Source organism: Oncorhynchus masou, chromosome 33 (assembly GCF_036934945.1).
Source record: "Oncorhynchus masou masou isolate Uvic2021 chromosome 33, UVic_Omas_1.1, whole genome shotgun sequence".
Lineage (NCBI taxonomy): Eukaryota > Metazoa > Chordata > Actinopteri > Salmoniformes > Salmonidae > Oncorhynchus > Oncorhynchus masou.
The window spans coordinates 34,135,317-34,161,539 of record NC_088244.1 but is presented as its reverse complement, the minus strand read 5'-3'; the positions used below and the strand labels follow the sequence as shown (position 1 = coordinate 34,161,539).

Here is a 26,223-nt window from a genome sequence, read left to right as displayed (position 1 = left end):
GTCTTCAGGCCATGGAAGAACGTGGACATTTTCAGCTTCCAGGAATTGTGTACAGATCCTTGCGACATGGGGCCGTGCATTATCATGCCGAAATATGAGGTGATGGTGGCGGATGACTGGCACGACAATGGGCCTCAGGATTTCGTCACGGTATCTCTGTGCATTCAAACTGCCATTGATACAATTCAGTTGTGTCTGTTGTCCGTAGCTTATGCCTGTCCATACCATAACCTCACTTCCACCATGGAAAACCGCTCACCCACGCGACGCCATACATGTGGTCTGCGGTTGTGAACCTAGTTCAACGTACTGCCAAATTCTCAAAAACAACGTTGGATGTGGCTTGTGGTAGAGAGATTAGCATTAAATTATCTGGCAACAGCTCTGGTGGACATTCCTGCAGTAAGCATACCAATTGCACACTTCCTCAAAACATGACATCTGTGGCATTGTGTTGTGTGACAAAACTACATGTTTTAGAGTGGCCATTTATTGTCCCTGGCACAAGGTGCACCTGTGTAATGATCATGTTTAATCAGCTGCTTGACATGCCATACCTGTCAGGTGGATGGATTATCTTGGCAAAGTAGAAATGCTCACTAACAGGGATATAAACAAATTTGTGTGCACATTTTTGAGTAATATGCATTTGTGTGTATGAAACTTTTCTGTGAATGTTTATTTCAGCTCATTAAACACGGGACCAACACTTTACATGTTGCTTTTAAATTTTTGTCTAGTGTACATGGATTCATTTTATGTTTTTGTGAATAGAGTACATATCATTTATGGACAAAGTGAGACAGAAATGGTTGTTACTTGTAATTTCTGTCTCAATGTGCGCATCTTGAATTACTCCAAATCTGCTACGGTTATTACAGTATATGTTAGTTTGTCGCTCCAACCCTCTGTGTCTTGTCCATCCAGATGACCCTACCTTGGGGCAGTCTCTCCAGCCTGAAGCTGGACTGTCGTTCCCAGAGTGATGATGGGCCCATCATGTGGGTCCGGCCGGGCGAGCAGATGGTGCCAACCGCTGACATGCCCAAGTCCCCCTTCAAAAGGCGCAGGTAGATCCCATGACAAGACTTTTATCATAGTAATACATACAGTATAAGCCTATTTATACACTGAGTGTACAAAACATTAAGATCATCTTCCTAATATTGAGTTGTACCCCCCCACCTTTTGACTTCAGAACAGCCTGAAAGTGTTGGGGCTTGGACTCTACAAGGTGTCAAGTGTTCCACAGGGATGCTGGCCCATGTTGACTCCAATGCTTCCCACAGTTGTCAAGTTTGTGCGGTGGACCATTCTTGATACACACAGGAAACTGTTGAGTTTAAAAACCCAGCAGTGTGGCAGTTCTTGACACAAAACGGTGCACCTGGCACCTACTACCATACCCCGTTGAAAGGCACTTACATATTTTGTCTTGCCCATTCACCCTCTGAATGGCACACACACAGTCCATGTCTCAATCGTCTCAAGGCTTTAAAAATCTTTCTTTAACCTTTCTCATCCCCTTCATCTATACTGATTCTAACAAATTAATCACTAGTCACTTAATTCATGGCACTTTAATAATGATGTTTACATATCTTGCATTACTCTATATACTGTATTTTATACCCGCTATTGCACCTTGCCTATGCCGCTCAGTCATTTCTCATCCATATATTTATATGTACACATTCCTATTCCATCCCTTTACTTAGATTTGTGTGTATTAGGTAGTTGTTAGATATTGCTGCACTGTCGGAACTAGAAGCACGACCATGTGTATGTGACCAATAAAATGTGATTTGGATTCAAAGTGGATTTAAAAAGTGACATCAATAAGGGATCATAGCGTTGACCTGGATTCACCCGGTCAGTCTTCATGGAAAGAGCGGGTGTTCTTAATGTTTTGTACACACAGTGTAGTTTTGCCAAAGTTCAGGATCATTCATTCGCTTAGCTCTATTTGACCCTTCTAGCCATGATGTCACTTCAGCCTGCATTACCCAGGGTAACTTCGGCCGGTGGATGATTGTAGTACTACCTGCTCTCCCTCTCTACCTTGCAGGTCCATGAATGAGATCAAGAACCTTCACTACCTGCCTAGGACCAGTGAGCCCAGAGAGGTTCTGTTTGAGGACCGGACCAGGGCTCACGCCGACCACGTGGGCCAGAGCTTCGACTGGCAGAGTACGGCAGCAGTGGGCGTGCTGAAGGCTGTGCAGTTTGGAGAGTGGTGGGTTGTTAGTGTCGTTTGGGGAATGATGAGTATTTATGAAGTGTTTGGCATTCATTTGTCTCTGCTCTCAGCTGCAATGCAGTAGGAATGTACTGGTGAAACAGTTCCAGTTTGGGAAGCTTCATCCAGTGATACTGTTGTCATGACAATATGACAGCCTGTTATTTGTTATGAACCACTTGAGTTTTCCCGATTTGTGTATCAACATTTATTTCTGTGTGATCCATATGTCCGGTGAGCTAACGATTGTGGCGGTTCTTTTGGTCAACAGGAGTGAGCGTCCGAGGATAACCAAAGATGCGGTGTGTTTCCACGCGGAGGACTTTAACGATGTGGTCCAGAGGCTGCAGCTGGATCTGTACGAGCCCCCCGTGTCTCAGGTAGGAACCGAGCTCTCGTTGAGCCTTGAAGGTGTTAGGGTGATGTATGATTCTCCTCTGTGTGGGATGATAGCTGGTCAAGTGTCAGATTTGAATGCGGAAGGCTTCAGCGGACATAACATGCCATTTAGTGAGTTGGTTTCCAGCTTCAATTAGCAGGACGAGAGGCTTAATTTTGGCCACAGAGAATGACCCGTAGTGTTGACCTTGATACCAGATACGTCAGGCTTACTTTTTATGTTTGGGAAGGATCAGGATTTATTTAAAGATCTATGGCCGAAAAACGTTGACACAGTGAACAACATGGTGTTTGTGGGAATAATCCTCGTTTTACAATGAGGAGAAATTAGGAGGATCAGGCAGGCCTACCCCTAATTCTCTTCTCCCTGCAGTGTGTCCAGTGGGTGGACGATGCCAAGCTGAACCAGCTGAGGCGGGAGGGCATCCGCTATGTCCGCGTGCAGCTGTGTGACGACGACATCTACTTCATCCCCCGTAATGTTATCCACCAGTTCAAGACTGTGTCGGCAGTCTGCAGCCTGGCCTGGCACATCCGTCTCAGACAGTACCATGAGGAGAAGGATGGGGGGGAGCACACCCAACACAAGCCCAACGACCAGAGCATAACATCAGGTAAAATCTTTTCATCATCCCTCTCCCCGGCCCAGTCAGATGCCAAAGTGCTCCACTGCGCTGGTCCAACACAGAGAGACAGGACCCAGGGAGGGGTGGCCAAGACAGAGGAACCAGTGTTTCAGAAGCCTGCTACTCCACCCAGAGAGCCCCAACCAGCCCCTCCTCAGCCTGCCAAGTCTGCCCACCTGCGACCTCCCTACCCGGGCATCAGCCACCTGTCACCTGTCGCTTCTGGTTCTAACCCCCCTACACTGGAGCCCAGGCTTCCACAGGCCCTGGTCCGTCCTCCTCCCCCTGGTCTAAACTACAACTCCCCCGACCCCACCATGATGTACAGCGTCACTGCCCCACTGACTTCCTCAAATGACCTCTGCTCCCCTTTACTCCTTTACCTCCTTTACCCTCTGAGGTAGAGGAGCTTATTTAAAGGAGTGCAACTGTGTGCATTTATGACTGACATTCCTATGTAAAAGTAAAAAAAACACACAAAAAACACAATCACAATTTTCTTCTTGAAATTGTTGAACTTTTTCCTTTTAAATTATTCTGACTATAATGTATTATTTGTATGTGTAAATGCAGTTTGAGACAAGCCCAGATTTTTTTTTCCCCTTCTCAGCCGAAGTGTGTAATTTAAATGTAGAAACATTTGTCAGAAAAAGTGTCAGTGTTTCATATTTGTTTTAGTAACTGAAACTTCAATCCCTCTGGGGAGTTTCCTAACTTCTTTCACGAGTTACTGAAGCAACTCTCTTTACCAGTCAATAGAGGACCATGGTATATATCATGAACACTGCCTAATTAGTTTTTAAATGACATGTTTTCCCATTTCAAAAGGTGAAGTAAAATAAAAAATATATATAGTAAGTGCCTATTAAGTGCAAAATAAAGGGACAGGGTTGACGATTTCATCTTAAAGCAGCCATCAATCCCCTTCTGACAGGGGAAACCTATTATTTACAACAGGGAGTGGCAATTGAATGCAAGTTTCACCAAATTTGAAAACATCTTAGCCTGTCTATCAATGGATTCAGGGTTGTCACCTGCTTTAAAAACTATGATTTGATTATTAGATGTTCATTGTTTCTTTTGAAAAAAAAGTTTTTAAAAGTTTTAAAAAGGAATTTCATCATATTAAAACTGGAGTTCAGTTCACGTAACAGGATTTACCTTAAAATGAGGGACAGACCTAAAGGAACCTCTAATCACATGTAATAAATAATCGTCAGAAATGACTTTGTCAAAGCAACAAAATAACAAGGGCATTACAATGGTGAAAACTTGGAGATAGTTTGGGGTTAAGTGGGATAAAATGTCCCTGAAAGGGACATGTCAAAATGCTGCATTTCTGCACTTTAGTAAGTCTTTCTTCATATATTTAAAATTTAAAAAACTGATTTATTGAATTCGCCATATTGTCTATATTAAAGGGCACTTATTTGAATACAACAGGATTGAACAAATTCTGTATTGGTGCACATTTTCTACTTAAGATATCTAGTAGAACGACCCAGCTATGGTTTCTTTTGAGCTTAGTCATATTCTGTTGTGGTGTGGAGTGTGGCTGATGACCAAGGCATGCTATGTGTAGTGTTAATACGAATACTGTTACTGTTGTTGATGTTTGTATTTTAATTCATGAGATTTTTTTTAATGTTGTCTAACAAAAAGTCAAGAATTTTTTGGGTAAAAATAAGTTACATTTAATAGAATTATGTTATTAAAAGTGTGATCAGTCATGTAAATTGAGAAAACACACAATGGAATGCATCAACTTTTCCTGTGTTTAAAAAAAATAAATAACTGTATGCCTGTTATGTATGAAACAACTGAGTGGCATTACTTTTGTAAGCATTATAGAGAAGAAATCAGTGATCCTCATCAATGGGTAAATTTACAGCAATTGGTCTTGGATTTGCTTTTAAATTATAGCCTGTAAAGAAAACGCATCCACCAACTTATACGTGATGTACATACAGTATTGGTCTTATCTCACACTTCCATAAAAAATATTACCGGTACAAATATATTTATCCTACAAACAGTTGTCCCATCGTGGTGAACAGTGCAGGTGTAGATCTAGCTTTTGTCTGGATCAAAAGTAGATTACACAAACAAACAAAATCAAAACTATCTGGATATAACATGTATCAAGTGTTGACGACAATTTAAAGTACCTTACAGTATCTGACCAGGCAAAATAGTCCAAAGTAGCCCTCTCTTAAACATATTTATCAACTCATCCATCCTTTTGCCAACATGTGATTTGCCTTTTTGGCAACCACAGTACAATCAATGTGTCATGAATAGCAGGTGGTTCTGTAAAAGTAACCTCATCAGAGATTGATCACCAAGCCGTAACAGCAATTTGAGAAACCGTGCTTGTGTCCTTCCAGAATCTATGCAGAGGGAGAATGCTACAGTACAGTATGTCATCCTCCATGTCTTCATGAAATACTCTTCCTTCACACTGTGATAATTCGTCTGGGAATGGTCACTGGTCTCACTTGATAATGACACAGGAGTTGGAAAAACGGCACCAGCAGGCCTGGGACCAGGCATTCACTGGTTCAGTTGAGTAGCCGGTATCGATTAGCCACATGCAGGGTTCCAGCCCTGTGATCTCAGGACAGTGGCCAGACGTGTCCAGCTTTGTTGACTGACCGCCTTAAAACCACGTCTCGGGGTGAGTCCTTGGCCCTTTAGGCTTCACAAAACGACTCCCAAATCCTGGAGAGAGAACAGACTTTGTGAGACTGTGATTCTTTGAGAGACTTTTGAATTAAAAGGACTATTGATGGTTAATGAGATTTGCATGGATCTCCTTTGAGAATGCTTACCAAATTTGAACACTGATGATGAGGCAGTGGCACCATAAGGAGGAGGTGGTCCAGAGTGGGCTGTTGCTGGTGGGGGGGCTGTCTTTGCTGTGGGTGGGAAGAATGTGTTACTATTTTAGCTAGCAGAAAGCACACTAGAGGTGGGGGGGATGTATGTTCCAGGCAGCAGATCCATTTACAGGGATCTGTTACTTACGTTTCTGTCTGTACTTGAAGAACTTCAGGCTCTGAAAAAGAAAAACAGACTGCTGGCTTTAGATAAGACATAGCTGGAGAGTGGGGTAAGTTAAGACAAAGGGGTACGTTGAGAAACCCATGTTTCTAGGAAACCATACACAAAATTAAGTCTGCGAAGGAAGAAACCACATTGAAAAAGTGGCAAGCAAGTTATGTCCAAAAAAACAGATTTTCACCAAGTCAAAGGAATTTGGGTTAAATGCTTCATGATGCTTGTATCTAAACCAAAGGAGATCATTTAAATATTGTTCTATATATCAGTCGGGGTCTCCATAAACTTCTATGAGTTCTTAAAGCTAGCATGGAAGTGCATGATTTTATCTGTGTGGGCTAAAAAAAATCCTTGACGAAAATTGAGCCAATGGCAAGTTACGAAAATGTAAGTGTTTTCTTCCTAGGCATAATACAAGGCATTATTGCTAGGATATGAGGTAACAACAAGGCCTGGAATATGTTAAGGTTTTCAAAAAAAGTACAAAGTGTTTAAGTGTTAAGCCTAAAAGGATTAAGAGACAAAAAAGCGATTGTGATTATGTTGAATTGTGTTTGGGAAACAAAGAGACATGGTTCTATAAAGGTAGTGGTGTTTAATTCAGGACAGAAATGTGTAGGAGGCTTAACTTACCATGTCTCGCGGCTCAACTTACCCCATACCCGAGGTAAGTTGTGCCAAGAGACCACTTTATGGACCAGCTATGTTTTAAAAACAGTCATTTTGGCATGAATTCTGATTATTTCTAGGGATATGCAACATCCTGAAACATATGTACATTTCTTTGTTTGAAAGAATATCATATTTCCCTTGACAGAAATGAACTCAGAAAATGGCTCAATTTACCCCACTCCCCCATACTCGAATAACATCACAGTATAGAAGCACCAGATCCTCCATTTTTTTAACCAATAGATCAAGTCTGTCAGTTACTATGACTATGTACATAGCCATTACCTTTGTTCTAGACATGCCCTTCCCACTGTCCTTGTCTGATTTGTTGTCAGCAGTACCAGAGCTGGTTGAGATGCTGTTGACCACCAGCTGCTGCTGCTCCATCTCAGCTAAGAAACAGTCAGATGTTTCACAGTTAGGTAGCCATTTAAAAATGAAAGTTAAATTCAATATCATCAAGAGTCATCACTATGTGGGAATAGGGCGGATGGTGAATCCTCTTAACAAGGAGAGAGATCAGATTTACATGGGCCTGTGGTGTAGTTAAGTGAGACAGAGTTGAGTTGTAATTGGGGGGGTCTACGTTCTGCGCGTTGCAACTCACCACTTCCTGCTGTCGCCAAGGCCACAACGGCTGGCGCAACCAGATGAACAGTCGCCAGGTGCTCTGCACAGGAAACAGACAGAATAATCAACATCGATTTTGTCTCAAACATCAGATAGCTCAATACCACCCTCCAGTGGCTTGAAAGAGTACCTCCTATCTTTACACTGACATTGTGGCTCATCATCTTGACTTCTATTTTGGTAGGTGCAGCTTCTGCATAAATGACTCTATTCAAATGATCCCTATTAGGGCATTTGATTGTGTAAGGGAGTAGAGCCCAGAGCAACAACTTTAAGTTGACGGAAGTTGACTTAAGTCTTTGTCAACTCCAAAACAGACAGACTTGACCGATTGCAGAAGAAGGAAACCACACCAAAGACAGATGGCTTTTCTCAGCCAATACCGTGAAAATAGCTTACCTTGCCGTGAACTCTTTGCCCGGACACTCTGAGTGAACAATTTACAGTGTTGTGTTAATGTACTAAAGTATAAACAACAACTGGAACATCTGAGTCATAGCATGAATCACAAGGAAGACAAAAAAAATGCTTAGTGATTTTTATATCTCTAAGGGGCATTTAGGAAAGATGCATTAATCTATGGCACAAAGGGGTGGTTGGCAGCATCCTGTTCCAGACCTAACCATTAAATACACATGACTGGTAGAGTAAGAGACTGTGAGTCGCTACTGTCAGGTAGTGTGACCAGAGCCATATATTTAGAGAGTTGGGCCGTTGAGGTTTCTGCATTACGATGCATTTACATGACTACAACATTCTATGGCAGCCATGTTGGCTCCCCATTAACATTCTATGGGGACTATTTAAATTCTCCTAAGTAACTGAATGTCTAGAATTAGAACAATATTCTAAATTCTAAAAAAATAAAAGGCCCAACTCTCTAAATATGGGTATATGAGACCACAGAAATGTAATTACAAGAACCATCCTCCATTGGAGTTGAATTATTTCTATTATTTCTATTTCTAGCTACAGCATGTCTGCTACCTTGCTCCGATTCATGATTCCATCCAGGAATCTTTTGGGTTGGGAGTTCCCCGACCACTCTGAGGATGTACCGATCCTCTGCTGTGTGGTTGTGGTCTGGCTGCTCAGACTCTGCAGGCAGGGGGTGCTGTTTTGATCAAATGCAACTGCCCAAACAGTAGAACGTCAGATTAGTACACAGTAGATTCATTACGTCGATTGAGACAGAGTTTACACACAGCCGTTTACACGTTTATGAATTCTGCCCGGAGTGTTAACATCGAGACCAGCAGTCACATGATGATTGTGAAGGTGGTGGTGATGAAGAGATGTTCTCACCATCCTGAAGGACCACCATGAAGGATTCTGGGGTTCTCTCAGGTAGAGGCGGAGTCAGTCTCTCTGATCATTCACAAGAAAGCAAACAAGTCAGTGAGGACCCCTCATTATAGGAAAAAGTTACATTGAAAGCATAAAATGGGTTTCAGTTTTGCTTACCTGGAGGTGAGAGAGTAGGGACCAGAGGGGGGGGAGGGGGAGGAGGAAGGTTTATAGATGTACAGGGAGCAGGAACCGAAGATACAACTAGGGGAGGCACTGTAACCGGGGGTGACACTGTAACCTGGGGTGATACTGTAATGGGAAAAGGCCAGAGACATAGATTAAAATCACATGGCGTTTTGTGACTATCCGTATAATATATATTTTTTTTAATCAATCAATAAAAAAAGACCTCTTTATTATTCTGAGAAAAAATACATCTTTGACAAATTTACCTGAGAGTGTTGTCATTTTAACTTTTAAGCTCCTGCTCCTCGTCCAAGATCTCTTCTCCACCAGAGCTGGTGTGTCCCCTAAATGGCCACACCATTCCGAGGATGTTCCAATCCTGCTGTCCTTTGGCCTGTCCTGGACCATCTTCTCTACAGGGACTGAGAGGGGAGGGAAGACAGGAGTGCTCCGACCGGCGTCGTTGGCCAACACAAAGGACTCTGGCGTTCTCTCTGGCAGTGGGGGGATAGGCGACAGGGGACTCCCTATGGGGGGAAATGAGGTTGAGAGGAAATGCATGTTTGAGTACTTATCAAGAAGAGTTTATAAAGAGTACTCACCATTCCTCCGCTCCCCATTCCTCCACTCCCCATTCCTCCGCTCACCATTCCTCCGCTCACCATTCCTCCGCTCACCATTCCTCCACTCACCATTCCTCCGCTCACCATTCCTCCACTCACCATTCCTCCACTCACCATTCCTCCGCTCACCATTCCTCCGCTCACCATTCCTCCGCTCACCATTCCCCCGCTCCCCATTCCTCCGCTCCCCATTCCTCCGCTCCCCATTCCTCCGCTCCCCATTCCTCCGCTCCCCATTCCTCCGCTCACCATTCCTCCACTCACCATTCCTCCGCTCACCATTCCTCCACTCACCATTCCTCCACTCACCATTCCTCCACTCACCATTCCTCCGCTCACCATTCCTCCGCTCACCATTCCTCCGCTCACCATTCCTCCGCTCACCATTCCTCCACTCACCATTCCTCCACTCACCATTCCTCCACTCACCATTCCTCCGCTCACCATTCCTCCGCTCACCATTCCCCCGCTCCCCATTCCTCCGCTCCCCATTCCTCCGCTCCCCATTCCTCCGCTCACCATTCCTCCGCTCACCATTCCTCCGCTCCCCATTCCTCCGCTCACCATTCCTCCGCTCACCATTCCTCCGCTCCCCATTCCTCCACTCACCATTCCTCCACTCCCCATTCCTCCACTCCCCATTCCTCCACTCACCATGCCTCCACTCACCATTCCTCCACTCACCATTCCTCCACTCACCATCCCCCCCCCTGAGGGCCTCCGCTTCAGCATTAGAAGGGAGGATGATTTCTAACATCTTAGGTTTAGAGATGTTATCCGAACGCTCTGCGGAGGCACAGGAAGATCTTTTTTTTAGCCCTCCAAATATTTCGTTGGAATATGTTAATCCCACATTTTAAACAGGAAGCGTGTCAAAATTCACCTGCACCAGCAGCCAGTACATATGATTCAGCAGTTCTCTCGGGTAATGGAGGTGGACTGTCTTCATCTGAAGAAACTGCACCCGGGGCAGCGTTGGTGGTGGTGAGGGCTGGCAGCTCCATCCGCTGGCTGTTAAGGGTCAGGCTGGGTCCGTTGAAACAGGGGTTCTCTGTCCACTGGCTCAGTGGAGCCTTCTCCTCATCAGACCCTTCGGGATCCTGAGCAGCCAGGGGTGAGTCAGGCCCAAAGTAGGGGTCCTCCATGGTGAGACAGAGGGAGTTGGAGAATAAGTCCACAGGAAGCACTGGTATTTCCAGTGGGGTGATCTCTCTATCCATCTCCACCTTCTCTTGCTCCATGGCTATATGAGAGAACTCCTGAGGCCTGAGTACCTGAGGGGTTATGATGGGGATACTGGGGCTGGGCTCTTGCCTCAGGTCCTGGCTGGTGGGCAGGTTAGCAGGCTGTGTGTGTAGGAAATAAGGTCTCTGGTAATTAGGCTGGGTCGGTAGCGGATATGGTGGTCTCTGATTGACGGCCATGTTATTGGGCTGTTTCTTGCGGGGTTGTGGTTTCTGGTTCACAGTCTGTGATTGTAGGGAGTATGGTCTCTTCTGTTCCCTCTGGCTGTCCCTAGCTCTCAGAGCATTGAGGATGGCTGAGGGGGAGGACTTAGCCGCGTCACACAGTGGGTCAACATGCACTTCTGGGGCAAAGAAGGCCACTGGTATGCCGTGATTGGATATCCCACCAGGCTCCTCGCTCTCTGTGTGCCTGGAACAAAATAGGAGTTATCCAGACATTTTATTGAAGTAAGGCCACTGGAGGCATTTCTCTATGCATGATAACCCTAATTGGCTATTGTGATATGCAGTGCATTCGGAAAGTATTCAGACCCCTTAACTTTTTCCACATTTTGTTACATTACAGCCTTATTCTAAAATGGATTGTTTATTTTCTTCCTCACAATACCCATAATGACAAATACCCAATACCCCTTCACCCCAGTCTGGGGTACTGAGCACTCTGGAGCAGGTTTTCATCAAGGATCTCTCTGTACTTTGCTCCGTTCATCTTTCCCTCGACCCTGACTAGTCTCCCAGTCCCTGCTCCTGAAAAACATCCCCACAGCATGATGCTGCCACCACCATGATTCACCGTAGGAATTGTGACAGGTTTCCTCCAGACGTGACGCTTGGCATTCAGGCCAAAGAATTCATTCTTGGTTTCACCAGACCAGAGAATATTGTTTCTCATGGTCTGAGAGTGCTTTAGGTGCCTTTTGGCAAACTCCAAGTGGGCTGTCATGTGCCTTTTACTGAGGAGTGGCTTCCGTCTGGCCACCAAGATAAAGGCCTGATTGGTGGAGTTCTGCAGAGATGGTTGTCCTTCTTGAAGGTTCTCCCATCTCCACAGAGGAACTTGTGGGGTTCTTGGTCACCTCCCTGACCAAGGCCCTTATCCCCCGATTGCTCATTTTTGGCCTTGTGGCCAGCTCAAGAAAGAGTCTTGGTGGTTCCAAACTTCTTCCATTTTAGAATGTTGGAAGCTACTGTGGTCTTGGGGACTGTAAATGCTGCTGCCTTGACACAATCCTGTCTCAAAGCTCTACGGAAAATTCCTTTGACTTCATGGCTTGGTTGTTGCACTGACATGCACTGTCAACTGTGGGACCTTATATAGACAGGTGTGTGCCTTTCAAAAATAATGTACAATCAATTGAATTCACTACAGGTGGAATCCAATCAAGTTGTAGAAACATCTCGAGGATGATCAATGGAAACAAAATGCACCTGAGCTCAATATTGAGTCTCATAGCAAAGGGTCTGAATACTTACAGTTGAAGTCAGAAGTTTACATACACCTTAGCCAAATACATTTAAACTCAGTTTTTCACAATTCCTGACATTTAATCCTAGTAAAAAAAAATCCCTGTCATATGGGTCAGTTAGGATCACCACTTTATTTTAAGAATGTAAAATGTCAGAATAATAGTAGAGAGAATGATTTATTTGAGCTTTTATTTCTTTCATCACATTCCCAGTGGGTCAGAAGTTTACATACACTCAATTAGTATTTTGTAACATTGCCTTTAAATTTTTTAACTTAGGTCAAACATTTCGGGTAGCCTTCCACAAGCTTCCCACAATAAGTTGGGTGAATTTTGGCCCATTCGTCTTGACAGAGCTGGTGTAACGGAGTCAGGTTTGTAGGCCTCCTTGCTCGCACATGCTTTTTCAGTTCTGCCCACACATTTTCTATAGGATTGAGGTCAGGGCTTTGTGATGGCCACTCCAATACCTTGACTGTGTTGTCCTTAAGCCACTTTGCCACAACTTTGGAAGTGTGCTTGGGGGTCATTGTCCATTTGGAAGATCCATTAGCGCCCAAGCTTTAACTTCCTGACTGATGTCTTGAGATGTTGCTTCAATACAACCACACAATTTCCTCCCTCATGATGCTGTCTATTTTGTGAAGTGCACCAGTCCCTCCTGCAGCAAATCACCACCACAACATGATGCTGCCACACCCATGCTTCACGGTTGGGATGGTGTTCTTCGGCTTGCAAGCCTCCCCCTTTTTCATCCAAACATAACGATGGTCATTATGGCCAAACAGTTCTATTTTTGTTTCATCAGACCAGAGGACATTTCTCCCAAAAGTACGATCTTTGTTCCCATGTGCAGTTGCAAACCGTAGTCTGGATTTTCTTTGGTGGTTTTGGAGCAGTGGCTTCTTCCTTGCTGAGAGGCCTTTCAGGTTATGTTGATATAGGACTCGTTTTACTGTGGATATATTTACTTTTGTACCTGTTTCCTCCAGCATCTTCACAAGGTCCTTTGCTGTTGTTCTTGGATTGATTTGCACTTGTCGCACTAAAGTACGTTCATCTCTAGGAGACAGAACGCGGCTCCTTCCTGAGCGGTATGACAGCTGCGTGGTACCATGGTGTTTATACTTACGTACTATTGTTTGTACAGATGAACGTGATACCTTCAGGAGTTTGGAAATTGTTCCCAAGGATGAACCAGAATTGTGGAGGTCTACAATTTGTTTTCTGAGGTCTTGGTTGATTTATTTAGATTTTCCCATGATGTCAAGCAAAGAGGCACTGAGTTTGAAGGTAGGCCTTGAAGTACATCCACAGGTACACCTCCAATTGACTCAAATTATGTCAATTAGCCTATCAGAAGCTTCTAAAGCTATGACATTTTCTGGAATTTTCCAAGCTGTTTAAAGGCACAGTCAACTTAGTGTATGTAAACTTTTGACCCACTGGAATTGTGATACAGTGAATTATAAGTGAAATAATCTGTCTGTAAACAATTGTTGGAAAAAATGACTTGTGTCATGCACAAAGTAGATGTCCTAACTGACTTGCTAAAACTATAGTTTGTTAACAAGAAATTTGTGGAGAGGCTGAAAAAAACTGTTTTAATGACTCCAACCTAAGTGGATGTAAACTGACGACTTCAACTGTATGTAAAGGTTTTTTTTTAATTTGCAAACTTTCTAACAACCTGTTGTTGCTTTGTCATTATGGGGTATTTTGTGTAGATTGATGAAGACATTTTTTATTTAATCCATTTTAGAATATTGCTGTGACTTAACAAAATGTGGAAAAAGTCAAGGGGTCTGAATATTTTCCGAATGCACTGTACATACAAAAGTATGTGGACACCCATTTCAAATGAGTGGATTTGACTATTTCAGCCACACCCGTTGCTGACAGGTGTATAAAATCGAGCATACAACCACGCAATCTCCATAGCATAACATTGGCACTCGAATGGCCTTACTGAAGAGCTCAGTGAATTTCAAAGTGTGACTGTCATAGGATGCCACCTTTCCAACAAGTCAGTTTAAAAATTTCTGTCCTGCTCGAGCTGTTCCGGTCAACTGTAAGTGCTGTTATTGTGAAATTGAAACATCGGAGAAACAACGGCTCAGCTGTGAAGTGTTAGGCCCCCGAAGCTCACAGAACGGGATCAGCGAGTGCTGAAGTGTGTAGCGTGTAAAAATGCTCTGTCCTCGGTTGCAACACTCACTACCAAGTTCCAAACTGCCTCTGGAAGCAAAGTTAGCACAATAACTGTTCGTCGGGAGCTTCATAAAATGGGTTTCCGAAGATCACCATGTGCAATGACAAGCATTGACAAGCATTGGCTGTGGTGTGAAGCTGGCCGCCATTGGGCTCATGAGCAGTGGAAACGCCATCTGGCGGATGCCAGGAGAATGCTACCTGTAAGGTTTGGAGGAGGAGGAAGTTCCAGTAAAGGGAAAACTTAACGTTATATCATACAATTACATGTAATTATTTGCTTTCATCTTTGTGGAAACAGTTTGAGGAAGGCCTTGTCCTGTTCCAGAATGACAATGCCCTTGTGCACAAAGCAAGGTCCATGCAGAAATGGTTTGTCGTGATCAGTGTGGAAGAACTTGACTGGCCTGCATAGAGCCCTGACCTCGACCTCATCAAACACCTTTGAGATTAATTGGAACGCTGACTGCGAGCCAGGCCTAATCGCCCAACATCAGTGCCCGATCTCACTAATGATCTTGTGGCTGAATGGAAGCAAGTCCCTGCAGCAATGTTCCAACATCTAGTGGAAAGCCTTCCCAGAAGAGTGTTATAGGAGCAAGGGGGAGGACCAACTCCATATTAATGCCCAAGATTTTGGAATGAGTTGTTCGTCGAGCAAGTGAGCACATACTTTTGGTCATGTAGTGTATTTTGCTAGAGAGATATGCTTCAAGGTTTACATTAATGCACCATGAAAAAAACTTGAATTGTCAGATCTATGGTTGATGGGGGAAAAGTCTTTACTGTGCGGTACCTGTGTTCTGCCTGTGGTTCCATTTTAGGCTGGGGATCAGGTTCTGGTTCCTGTCCAGCTTCAGACTCCTCACTGAGGTCAGAGAGCTCACTGTCACTGGCTGTAGGGGGTGAGGGGGCTGCTGGCACCTAAACAGTTCAACAGAATTGCACGCTTAATCTGAGAAAGTATTTACATAAAACACAGATCACTGGTCATAGTCCGTGTCTGTTTTGCTGTGTTCCTCTGCCTGTGGTTTAACTGTTGCTACCACAGCCAGCCTGGTTCCCCTAGCAAGAGTCATTGTGCACAGAATCTCGGATCTACAAATCACCTTTCATCCCAAATAACAACTCATTAGGTGAACAAAATCAGTGATTCTGCACCTCGCCTTGCTCAAACTGATCCCCTCAAACACGCTGTCTGTCTCACCTCCTCTGAACAGGAAGGGGGGACTGGTGCCATGGACTGCAGGTACTTCTCAAACAGGAACTTGATGGTTCTGTATAGTAGCTCGTACTGTTCCTGTAGTTAAACACAAAACCAGTTCTGTTAGTGTTCAATCGATCCCTTATCAGTTGCCACGGCAAGATATTATTGTGAAGCATGCCAACAAAATAGTCATTAGAGATTGCACGTGGGGAGATGCTACCAACGTTAGAGATTGCACTAAATAGGTGGCTCTACTTGTTACAGATTAAGGCTTCGAGTGGGTTGGCATCAGATAATGTTGAGCTACAGCCTTGCGATAATTGCTCAGATAGAGGCATGTCACACTGTTTGTATGTGCTGTATGTGATTACGCTAAAATGGCACTATGAAGTGAAAACACACACTTGGTCTAAAAGAAGCCTGTCACAACGGATGTGTTTATACGTAAAAACCCTACGAAGAACTCCAAGCGAGAACACTACCTTGGTCTGAACCACAGAAGGCCTCTGTGTTCTCATGTCTTTGACCAGGTCATAGATGTTGAATTCTTCTGTGAGCAGCTGGAAATGAACACAAAAGGCGTTGGTAACAATCGGTAAGGTGACACAAACAGATACAGAAATGGTATCTTTCAGTACAGCACGACATCGACACAGTAGTCTTTGGTCCTCTGCTCACACTCTGGTTCGGAGGAGATGTTACTGTATAGGGTAGGGCAGGTACCATTATCTCACCTGTGTTTTCACCAGGTTCCAGGTGTAGTCGATGGCACACAGTGCTCCAGTTCTTCCACAGCCAGCACTGCGGGGACAAACAGGAAGAAAACAAGGTTAACGTAAAACACAGTACATTAATTAAGAACCACAAACAAGTACACTATACATTCGTTGTTGACAGTACAAACTCGCGTGATGAAAAGCCTTGCTGAGCTATTAATGTGCAACAGCACTTTAGCACCCCAGCCTGCAAACTGCAGTGTATGTGAGTGTACACAGTGTGAGCAGTCACTGCACTGCAGGCTGCTATTAACGCCCTGGCTATCAACTCTGTCAGCTCTGATCTGGCACATACATTCTGCTGCCTGTCCCTGCAGGCCTGGTCCTTCCTGCTCCTGGCCCACACAGCCTAACTGACAGATAGACCGTCAGACTCTACTCAACAGCCCAGGCACAGTTGAAGTTGTCAGTTTACATACACTTAGGTTGGAGTCATTAAAACTTGTTTTTCAACCACTCCACAAATTTCCTGTTAACAAACTATAGTTTTAGCAAGTCGGTTAGGGCATCTACTTTGTTCATGACACAAGTCATTTTTCCAAAAATTGTTTACAGACAGAATAGTTCACATAATTCACTGTATCACAATTCCAGTCGGTCAGAAGTTTACATACACTAAGTTGACTGTGCCTTTAAACAGCTTGGAAAATTCCAGAAAATGTTGTCATGGCTTTAGAAGCTTCTGATAGGCTAATTGACATAATTTGAGTCAATTGGAGGTGTACTTGTGGATGTACTTCAAGGCCTACCTTCAAACTCAGTGCCTCTTTGCTTGACATCATGGGAAAATCAAAATAAAGACCTCAGAAAACAAATTGTAGACCTCCACATGTCTGGTTCATCCTTGGGAACAATTTCCAAACGCCTGAAAGTACCACGTTCATCTGTACAAACAATAGTACGCAAGTATTAACACCATGGGACCATGCAGCTGTCATACCGCTCAGGAAGGAGACACGTTCTGTCTCCTAGAGATGAACGTACTTTGATGCGAAAAGTGCAAATCAATCCCAGAACAACAGCAAATGACCTTGTGAAGATGCTGGAGGAAACAGGTACAAAAGTATCTATATTCACAGTAAAACGAGTCCTATATCGACATAACCTGAAAGGCCGCTCAGCAAAGAAGAAGCCACTGCTCCAAAACTGCCATAAAAAAAGCCAGACTACGGTTTGCAACTGCACAATGGGGACAAAGATCGTACTTTGAGAAATGTCCTCTGGTCTGATGAAACAAAAATAGAATTGTTGGCCATAATGACCATTGTTATTTTTGGATGAAAAAGGGGGAGGCTTGCAAGCCAAAGAACATCATCCCGACCGTGAAGCACAGGGGTGGCAAAATCATGTCAGCATCATGTTGTGGGGGTGCTTTGCTGCAGGAGGGACTGGTGCACTTCACAAAATAGATGGCATCATGAGGGAGGAAATTGTGTGGTTGTATTGAAGCAACATCTCAAGACATCAGTCAGGAAGTTAAAGTCTGGTTGCAAATGGGTCTTACAAATGGACAATGACCCCAAGCATACTTCCAAAGTTGTGGCAAAATGGCTTAAGGACAACAAAGTCAAGGAGTGACCATCACAAAGCCCTGACCTCAATCCTATAGAAAATTTGTGGGCAGAACTGAAAAACCTGACTCAGTTACACCAGCTCTATCAGGAGGAATGGGCCAAAATTCACCCAACTTATTGTGGGAAGCTTGTGGATGGCTACCCGGAATGTTTGACCCAAGTTAAACAATTTAAAGGCAATGCTACCAAAAACTAATTGAATGTACTTAAACTTCTGACCCTCTGGGAATGTGATGAAAGAAATAAAAGCTGAAATAAATCATTCTCGTTACTATTATTCTGACATTTCACGTTCTTAAAATAAAGTGGTGATCCTAACTGACCTAAGACAGAGAATTTTTACTAGGATTAAATGTCAGGAATTGTGGAAAAACTGAGTTTACATGTACTTGGCTGAGGTGTATGTAAACTTCCGACTTCAACTGTAGGTGATATGAGGGCAGCCCAGTCTCCCGTGGAGACTGAACTGTTCCAAGGAAAACGTGTGTAAGCAGATCTGTCATTTCATACGGTAACACTTTCCTATCCTCAATCCTGCCTGTGAGTTAACTGACTGAGTAGAGAGGAGAGCGTGGGTCTTATGGCACGGGCATGCCTGATGCCTATGACTGAACATTCCGTTCCTGGTGGTTCATCTATCTGTGATGCCTCCTGTAAACCACGCCTGGATGTCAGCCTGGTACACAGTCACTTCTATACACTGACTACTGAAGTGTAATGCCATCTGACTGGGGTAAATCCTCTCTCGCAATTGGCCCTAATACGGGTTGCTAAAGAGGGTCTATCATAGTCTTATTATAGAGAACAGAGAGAGGGGATAACATGTCTTGTGGAAAACTCTTTGATGCATTTGAGGATTTATCTGTTGAGTCTCCTTTCTGGAGTGTCATGCAACACTTGACTCAAGCCTATGACAAACACGTTGTGCAACTTTCAAAGAGGAGGCCTGTCACCACCGATGGAATTTCCGTGTGTCACTGTGGTCATAGTATGGAAAAAAAGCACTGTTCTCTCTCTCTCTCTCTCGTGTCTTACTCACAAAAGTCAGTCAGAGTTATTAAAGGAGGACAGGGTTGAGAAACACATCACCAGCACTAGGCCCTCAGATAAGCAATGGACTTACAATCGATTACCTTTTCACTGGCTTAGCATGCAGTGCTAAGTACTTTTGAGTTCATGTGTTAGCTGTAACCATGGCCAGAGACAGTCAGAGAAAAGGAAAAGATATACGAGTGTTTGTTGTAAAACCCACTGTCGCCTGATGGCCATCCGCCCACAAACACTTCCTGTCTGTGTGTCTAAGAGAAGAGGGAGGTGCCTGAGCATAAAGGGGTTTACAACAGGAGGCCCACAAGAATGTGTTCCACCTACGGAACAATTACCATTTCATGAGAAAGGACCCCACAGCATCATAGATAGAGATATATGACTGCCGAGCATTAGATGCAAAAGGAACTTAACTTTCCGTGCTTTGCGATGGTTTATTGACTCTCCATATCAGACAATGATTCATACACACAGTACACAGTTAACTTAAAGTAGGGGGTTGGAGAGCTGACCTGCAGTGGATACAGATGGGTACATCCTCATGGGCCTGGTAAGCTCTCATCTCCTGCAGGAGCTCCAGGATGGGAGGGATGGTGTCTGGGACCCCGTGGTCCGGCCAGTTGATATAGTGCAGCTGTCTCAGGGTACGACTCCACTAAGGGACAAACAACAAAGTTCAATGTTAACACAGACAGGGAGACACACCAGGAGACCTGTGTACTCACACGGGGCTTCCTGTTTACCCCTACCTCATGTGATGTTAGTTTTGAGGGGATTTATTGCTGACATGCTCGGCACCAAAGTATACTACATTTCCACCCACAAAATATTCCATCACAACTTTGCGTTTTTAAGCATTTATGTCCTCAGATTCTATCCATGATAGTTTCTAATTAGAGCTGCATTTCAGTTTATAGTAAGGGTATAAACAGTACTTACATTGCGGTAGGTCACTCTTAGGTTCCTGCTCACATAGTCTCCTTTACTCTCCTCTGAGTCCTGTACACAAACACACAGAGTTGGTAGTTTAACATTATTTTCACACAGAAAACCTGCAGAGGCTAGTCTTTTTAACCTGAGAATGACATTAGTATACTACATTTACTTGACACAAGTGATTATCAATGTTTAGGCATATTTCAGGCATGTTTGAGGAGAAGCCCCGTAATTAGAATCCCATAGCAAAAAATACTAAGCATATCAACATATTATTTAAGGGCCTGTATCTGGATTTTCAAAGGTTGCATTCATCTAACATTCATGACAACTGATCACTGCAGTGAAGATACCCTAGTTATGGTTAAGAGGCCATTTGACCAACCAAATCAGGAAGTGGTCAGAGAGTGAGAAAGAGAGAGGAAGTAGCCGACTACTCACACAGTAAATAGTAAACGGGTCACACACAAAAGGTTCCTCTTGTTTCTTTGGCCAGTAGCGCTCACACTTTTTCTACAAAAGAAACAGTCTTCAATGCGCATAAAGCCACAACACCGACCATTTTAATAACACAGTATTTGACTATGAAATGCAGTGTAAGCAGTGGTGTAAAGTACTTAAGTAGTACTTTAAAGTATTTTTACTTAAGTAGTTTTTTGGTGTATCTGTACTTTACTATTTATATTTTTGACAACTTTTACTTCACTACATTCCTAAAGAAAATAATGTACTTTTTTTACCCCATACAGTTTCCCTGACACCCAAATGTACTCATTACATTTTGAACGCTTAGCAGGACAGAAAATTGTTAAATTCACACACTTATCAAGACAACATCCCTGGTCATCCTACTGCCTCTGATCTGGTTCACTCACTAAACACAAATGCTTAGTTTGTAAATTATGTCTGAGTATTGGAGTGTGCCCCAGGCTATCCGTAAATTAAAAAAAACAAGAAAATAGTCTCGTTTTATTATTCATACTTTTGATACTTAAGTATATTAAAACCAAATACTGTTAGACTTTTACGCCAGTAGAATTTTACTGGGTGACTTTCACTTTTACTTTAGTCATTTTCTATTAAGGTATCTTTTACTCAAGTATGACAATTGGGTACTTTTTCCACCACTGAGTGTAATAATAGAGAAGTGTATAGTGTACATGAGCATAGAGAGTGACTTACCCTGCCCATCTCAAACTCTCTGCAAACCATCACTATGACCTGTTAGAAGACAAGATCACCATCAGTCCATCAGTACACCAACCCCACCAGAGAAAGAGAGACAGGGGGAGAGAGAGTGAGAGACACACAGAGACAGAGTTGTACCTCTGTGTCGTACTCCCAGAGCATCCTCCAGAAGTCCAGCACGGTGTGGGGAAGAGGTCCCTGGGTGGCAATGTAGGCCCTGGCCCCTGACACTCCCTGCGGGGTACGCAGAGCACAGTGTCACACACTTGTCCACCTGGGACTCTGCTGCAAATACTCTTCTATTGTACAGTCTAGTATACCAGGACAAAGTCCCATCACCCTACCTTGATGAAGCTGGCATTGATATAGTCATTATCGTTCTTGGAGGTGGTGAGGGACAGTTTCACTCTGCTGTGGTCAACTGAAGGGAAATGAGGACACTATTGTAGTGAGATGTTATAGTGAGGACTGCATAAATATACCACTTCAAACCACTGCATTAGACTGTCACGGTCAAAGCTGACTTACAGGGAACAATGTCCTTGTATCGGTTCTTCTTCACGTTCTCCTGCTTATCTGCTATCTTTGTGGGGTAGGTTTTGTCAGTGCGGTACTTGGTGGACTGGCGTTTGAGCCTCTGCAATAGAGGGAAGTGAGGCACATATTAGAGAACCCAACACGTATGTTTGCATGTGAAGGAGGGAAGGGTTTATCTCAGTCTGGCTAATGCTTTGATCTATGTGGCTAAATGTGAGGGTGTCTAATTACCTTGTTCCTCTGGGGAACTGGAAGCAAGTAGCCATAGACAATGAGGTTGCCGTTGTCACTGTTCCCATGTCTGAGTCTCGTACCTGCCCACCATGGTTTGCATTTACAGTTCTCTTCAGTGTTCATTGAGAGGAGAGACGGTTGAACTGCAATAAGTTGTCACTCCTCCCCAGAGCTAAATTCAGTGTTATAGTCACACCCTGTACACTCTGTGGGTAACACTGTGACACCACTACTACTGCCAAAGCTTTTTATCAGCTCTGGCATGGCTCAAACGTACAGACATTACCTTACTGGAAACAGCCCTAAACACAGACTAAGAGAGAACTTCCAGTCATCAGTGACTCCATTCCAATTAGTAGTGAATGAGTGACACTCCAAATAAAGCCCCAGAGTGCCCCTTCCTGGTCCTCTGTATCTCAAACACACTGGTCTTTTTGTTCAGGCCCAGTTCTCACAGACGGCCCGAACACAAGGCTGATGCAGAACAGGCCTGGAGCAGACATCTGCACCCTGCAGACCATAGAGCTCTTTTTGTTCCACAAGGAAGTGATGTGAGCTCTGTTCCCCCGGGTGGTCAGGGCGGCAGGGGCATGACACAAGCAGGGCGGCGTGCGGAGAGAGAGAGGCGAGGAGAGTAGGCCCAACACCCTCAGTCACAGAGGTGTCACTCCTCACCATGGCGATGGTCCACGGGTGATGCCATCCACGGGAACAGGACCATGGGGTGGCCCGAGGCGGCGTTGGTCAGACTTTATCTGGACAGTCCAGATTTTCCATCTGTAGATGCACTGCAGTTTGTCATACTGTCAACAAACTATCTGTTGATAGGAAACTGCTTGCGAAGATTACGGTTAGGTTTAGAATAAGGGTGAGGGTTCGGGGTAGAGCTAGGGTTAGTAGTTAGTTGAAATGTTACTAATAGCGGGTCGAGCGTCCACAGATGGACTATCCAAACAGTGTTACCGCAGAGTTTTAGTTGAAGTCCACCGGTGATTGATGTCACCTTGTATACGCTGCTTCACTTGGCCCTATTAAAAGGCTTCTGTCATATCGTCAGTCACTGTGTGTCTGTGTCAAATCCAATTTGATTTGTCACATACACACTGTTAGCAGATGTTAATGCGAGTGTAGCAAAATGCTTGTGCTTCTAGTTCCGACAATGCAGTAATAACCAACAACCAACTACTGTCTTATACACCCAAGTGTAGGGGGGATAAAGAATATGTACATAAAGATATATGAATGAGTGATGGAACAGAGCGGCATAGGCAAGATACAGTAGATGGTATCGAGTACAGTATATACATATGAGATGAGTATGTAAACAAAGTGGCATAGTTAAAGTGGCTAGTGATACACGTATTACATAAAGATGCAGTAGATGATATAGAGTACAGTATATACGTATACATATGAGATGAATAATGTAGGGTATGTAAACATTATATTAGGTAGCATTGTTTAAAGTGGCTAGTGATATATTTTACATCATTTCTCATCAATTCCCATTATTAAAGTGGCTGGAGTTGAGTCAGTGTGTTGGCAGCAGCCACTCAATGTTAGTGGTGGCTGTTTAACAGTCTGATGGCCTTGAGATAGAAGCAGTTTTTCAGTCTCTCGGTCCCAGCTTTGATGCACTGAGGCGCTGCTGCGCCTTCTTCACGATGCTGTCTGTGTGGGTGGACCAATTCAGTTTGTCTGTGATGTGTATGCCGAGGAACTTAAAACTTACTACCCTCTCCACTACTGTTCCATTGATGTGGATAGGGGGGTGTTCCCTCTGCTGTTTCCTGAAATCCACAATCATCTCCTTAGTTTTGTTGACGTTGAGTGTGAGGTTATTTTCCTGACACCACACTCCGAGGGCCCTCACCTCCTCCCTGTAGGCCGTCTCGTCGTTGTTGGTAATCAAGCCTACCACTGTTGTGTCATCCGCAAACTTGATGATTGAGTTGGAGGCGTGCGTAGCCACGCAGTCGTGGGTGAACAGGGAGTACAGGAGAGGGCTCAGAACGCACCCTTGTGGGGCCCAGTGTTGAGGATCAGCGGGGTGGAGATGTTGTTGCCTACCCTCACCACCTGGGGGCGGCCCGTCAGGAAGTCCAGTACCCAGTTGCACAGGGCGGGGTCGAGACCCAGGGTCTCGAGCTTGATGACGAGCTTGGAGGGTACTATGGTGTTAAATGCCGAGCTGTAGTCGATGAACAGCATTCTCACATAGGTATTCCTCTTGTCCAGATGGGTTAGGGCAGTGTGCAGTGTGGTTGAGATTGCATCGTCTGTGGACCTATTTGGGCGGTAAGCAAATTGGAGTGGGTCTAGGGTGTCAGGTAGGGTGGAGGTGATATGGTCCTTGACTAGTCTCTCAAAGCACTTCATGATGACGGAAGTGAGTGCTACGGGGCGGTAGTCGTTTAGCTCAGTTACCTTAGCTTTCTTGGGAACAGGAACAATGGTGGCCCTCTTGAAGCATGAGGGAACAGCAGACTGGGATAGGGATTGATTGAATATGTCCGTAAACACACCAGCCAACTGGTCTGCGCATGCTCTGAGGGCGCGGCTGGGGATGCCGTCTGGGCCTGCAGCCTTGCGAGGGTTAACACGTTTAAATGTTTTACTCACCTCGGCTGCAGTGAAGGAGAGGCCGCATGTTTTGGTTGCAGGCCGTGTCAGTGGCACTGTATTGTCCTCAAAGCGGGCAAAAAATGTATTTAGTCTGCCTGGGAGCAAGACATCCTGGTCCGTGACGGGGCTGGTTTTCTTTTTGTAATCCGTGATTGACTGTAGACCCTGCCACATACCTCGTGTCTGAGCCGTTGAATTGAGATTCTACTTTGTCTCTATACTGACGCTTAGCTTGTTTGATTGCCTTGGAGGGAATAGCTACACTCTTTGTATTCATATTGTCAGTCACTGTGTGTGTGTGTCTGTGTGTGCGTGTGTTTGCGTATATGTGTATTTGTCTGCGTGTGTGTTTAAGCGCGCGTGTGTGTGTGCAGGGTGGTTGGTGGTGGGGGGCTCGTTCTACATCAATAACATTGCATTTGCCTGTAGATCTCCTTCCTTGTATGGGGGCCTTTAGAAACAGGCAGCAGTGCAGAAAGAGGAAGCTAATAAGCAGTCGTTGGGGATTGACTGACAACCCATACAGAAATAGCACAACATACAGTAAATAGTATGTCTCTCCTCTGAGCATGACATTCTTTTGTACAATTCTTCTTGAGACATTGACAGAGTTCTGTCCAGTGGAATGAAACAGTTTGGCTTCTCACAACAGCACTCTATGTCCGCCCACACTCACATCCAAACAAATACACAGTGCTCTCTAAGCTTAGACATCACAGCAGAGGTAAAGACCGCACCACTCCAACGCCAACAGAGTTAATCCACTTGTTGATAAAGTGAGACAGCTCTGAACCCGTCCCGTGTCTGAGAGAGGAGCCCCCCTGTAACAGAGTGATCAAATAAAGAGAATAACTCACCAAGAACTCCCCGGTGAAGCCACTCTCCGCCTCCTCCACCTCAGCCTCCTTGCTCTCCACTTGAGCCAGGAAGCCCCTCAGTATCCAGGCTTGCTGCTCCATGGCTGGCCTGTTGGGGCTTGGCATGTGCTGCTGCTGCTGCCTGGCATGTCAGGACACACAGGGCCACGGGGCCATGAAGGGGGGGCCAGCTGTCTGGGACCTGGGGGTGTCTCTGCTCCAAGCGGCCTGGGGTACTACCCTACAGTGGTTAGTATCACACTGAGGATGAAGAACTATGCTAAAAGGCACAAGGCACTTCTGTCAGAGCTGTCTTCAGTTTCGAGGAAACAGCAGCAGCGAGTTAACAGGCTCTGTGGTCAGATTAAAAATATCACCGCGCCCCCTAGTCTCTCTCTCACTGGGTCCTAGAGCGAGCCCTGTTCAGGAAGCACCTCAGCACGGTGTGTGTGAGGGAAAGAGAGAGAGGCAGACATAGACACAGAGAGATAGAAACGAAGATAGACATAGATGTACTGACACATGTACGCACACACATACACACATGCTTGAACAGCTGTTCCAGCCCAGCCCTAGAGTGTACTGGAGGCGGT

At 44.6% G+C, this 26,223-nt stretch overlaps 2 protein-coding genes across 8 annotated transcripts in view; one reads left to right on the top strand and one right to left on the bottom strand.

Moving 5' to 3' along the window:
• The window catches only part of LOC135528349 (lysine-specific demethylase 9-like), a 10,862-nt gene extending 5,790 nt beyond the window's left edge, over positions 1-5,072 (top strand). The window contains exons 4-7 of the mRNA XM_064957373.1: positions 928-1,070; positions 2,069-2,236; positions 2,511-2,619; positions 3,012-5,072. Coding sequence (XP_064813445.1) covers positions 928-1,070; positions 2,069-2,236; positions 2,511-2,619; positions 3,012-3,668 — 1,077 coding nt within the window. The 3' untranslated portion in view covers positions 3,669-5,072. The remainder of the gene's footprint in view (positions 1-927; positions 1,071-2,068; positions 2,237-2,510; positions 2,620-3,011) is intronic.
• LOC135528347 (tyrosine-protein phosphatase non-receptor type 12-like) lies at positions 4,633-26,223 on the bottom strand. 7 transcript variants are annotated; one of them, XM_064957366.1, is made up of 24 exons: positions 25,631-26,223; positions 21,906-22,014; positions 21,722-21,798; positions 21,516-21,611; positions 21,372-21,410; positions 20,631-20,702; positions 20,193-20,252; positions 19,766-19,908; positions 16,591-16,657; positions 16,339-16,416; positions 15,857-15,949; positions 15,446-15,573; positions 10,609-11,381; positions 10,380-10,511; positions 9,369-9,629; positions 9,091-9,225; positions 8,932-8,994; positions 8,614-8,759; positions 8,026-8,053; positions 7,604-7,666; positions 7,282-7,388; positions 6,292-6,340; positions 6,096-6,182; positions 4,633-5,985 (listed from the first exon to the last, which is right to left on the bottom strand). In XM_064957366.1, the coding sequence occupies exons 1-24, from the start codon at positions 25,754-25,756 to the stop codon at positions 5,924-5,926; spliced, it is 2,994 nt and encodes a 997-aa protein (XP_064813438.1). In that variant the 5' UTR covers positions 25,757-26,223; the 3' UTR covers positions 4,633-5,923. The 7 variants fall into 7 exon arrangements, with proteins under 7 accessions (XP_064813438.1, XP_064813440.1, XP_064813441.1 ...); XM_064957368.1 differs by having other exon boundaries at positions 10,395-10,511; XM_064957369.1 differs by having other exon boundaries at positions 6,292-6,322; positions 25,631-26,222.

Bases quoted from the DNA above. Each gene is read 5' to 3' on its own strand.
- LOC135528347 (XM_064957366.1), bottom strand. From the start codon at position 25,756: ATGCCAAGCCCCAACAGGCCAGCCATGGAGCAGCAAGCCTGGATACTG. The intron at 21,799-21,905 runs GTAAGTCAGCTT...ATTTCCCTTCAG, and splicing joins ATACAAGGACATTGTTCCCT to TTGACCACAGCAGAGTGAAA. The intron at 10,512-10,608 runs GTGAATTTTGAC...GTGCCTCCGCAG, and splicing joins TGTACTGGCTGCTGGTGCAG to AGCGTTCGGATAACATCTCT.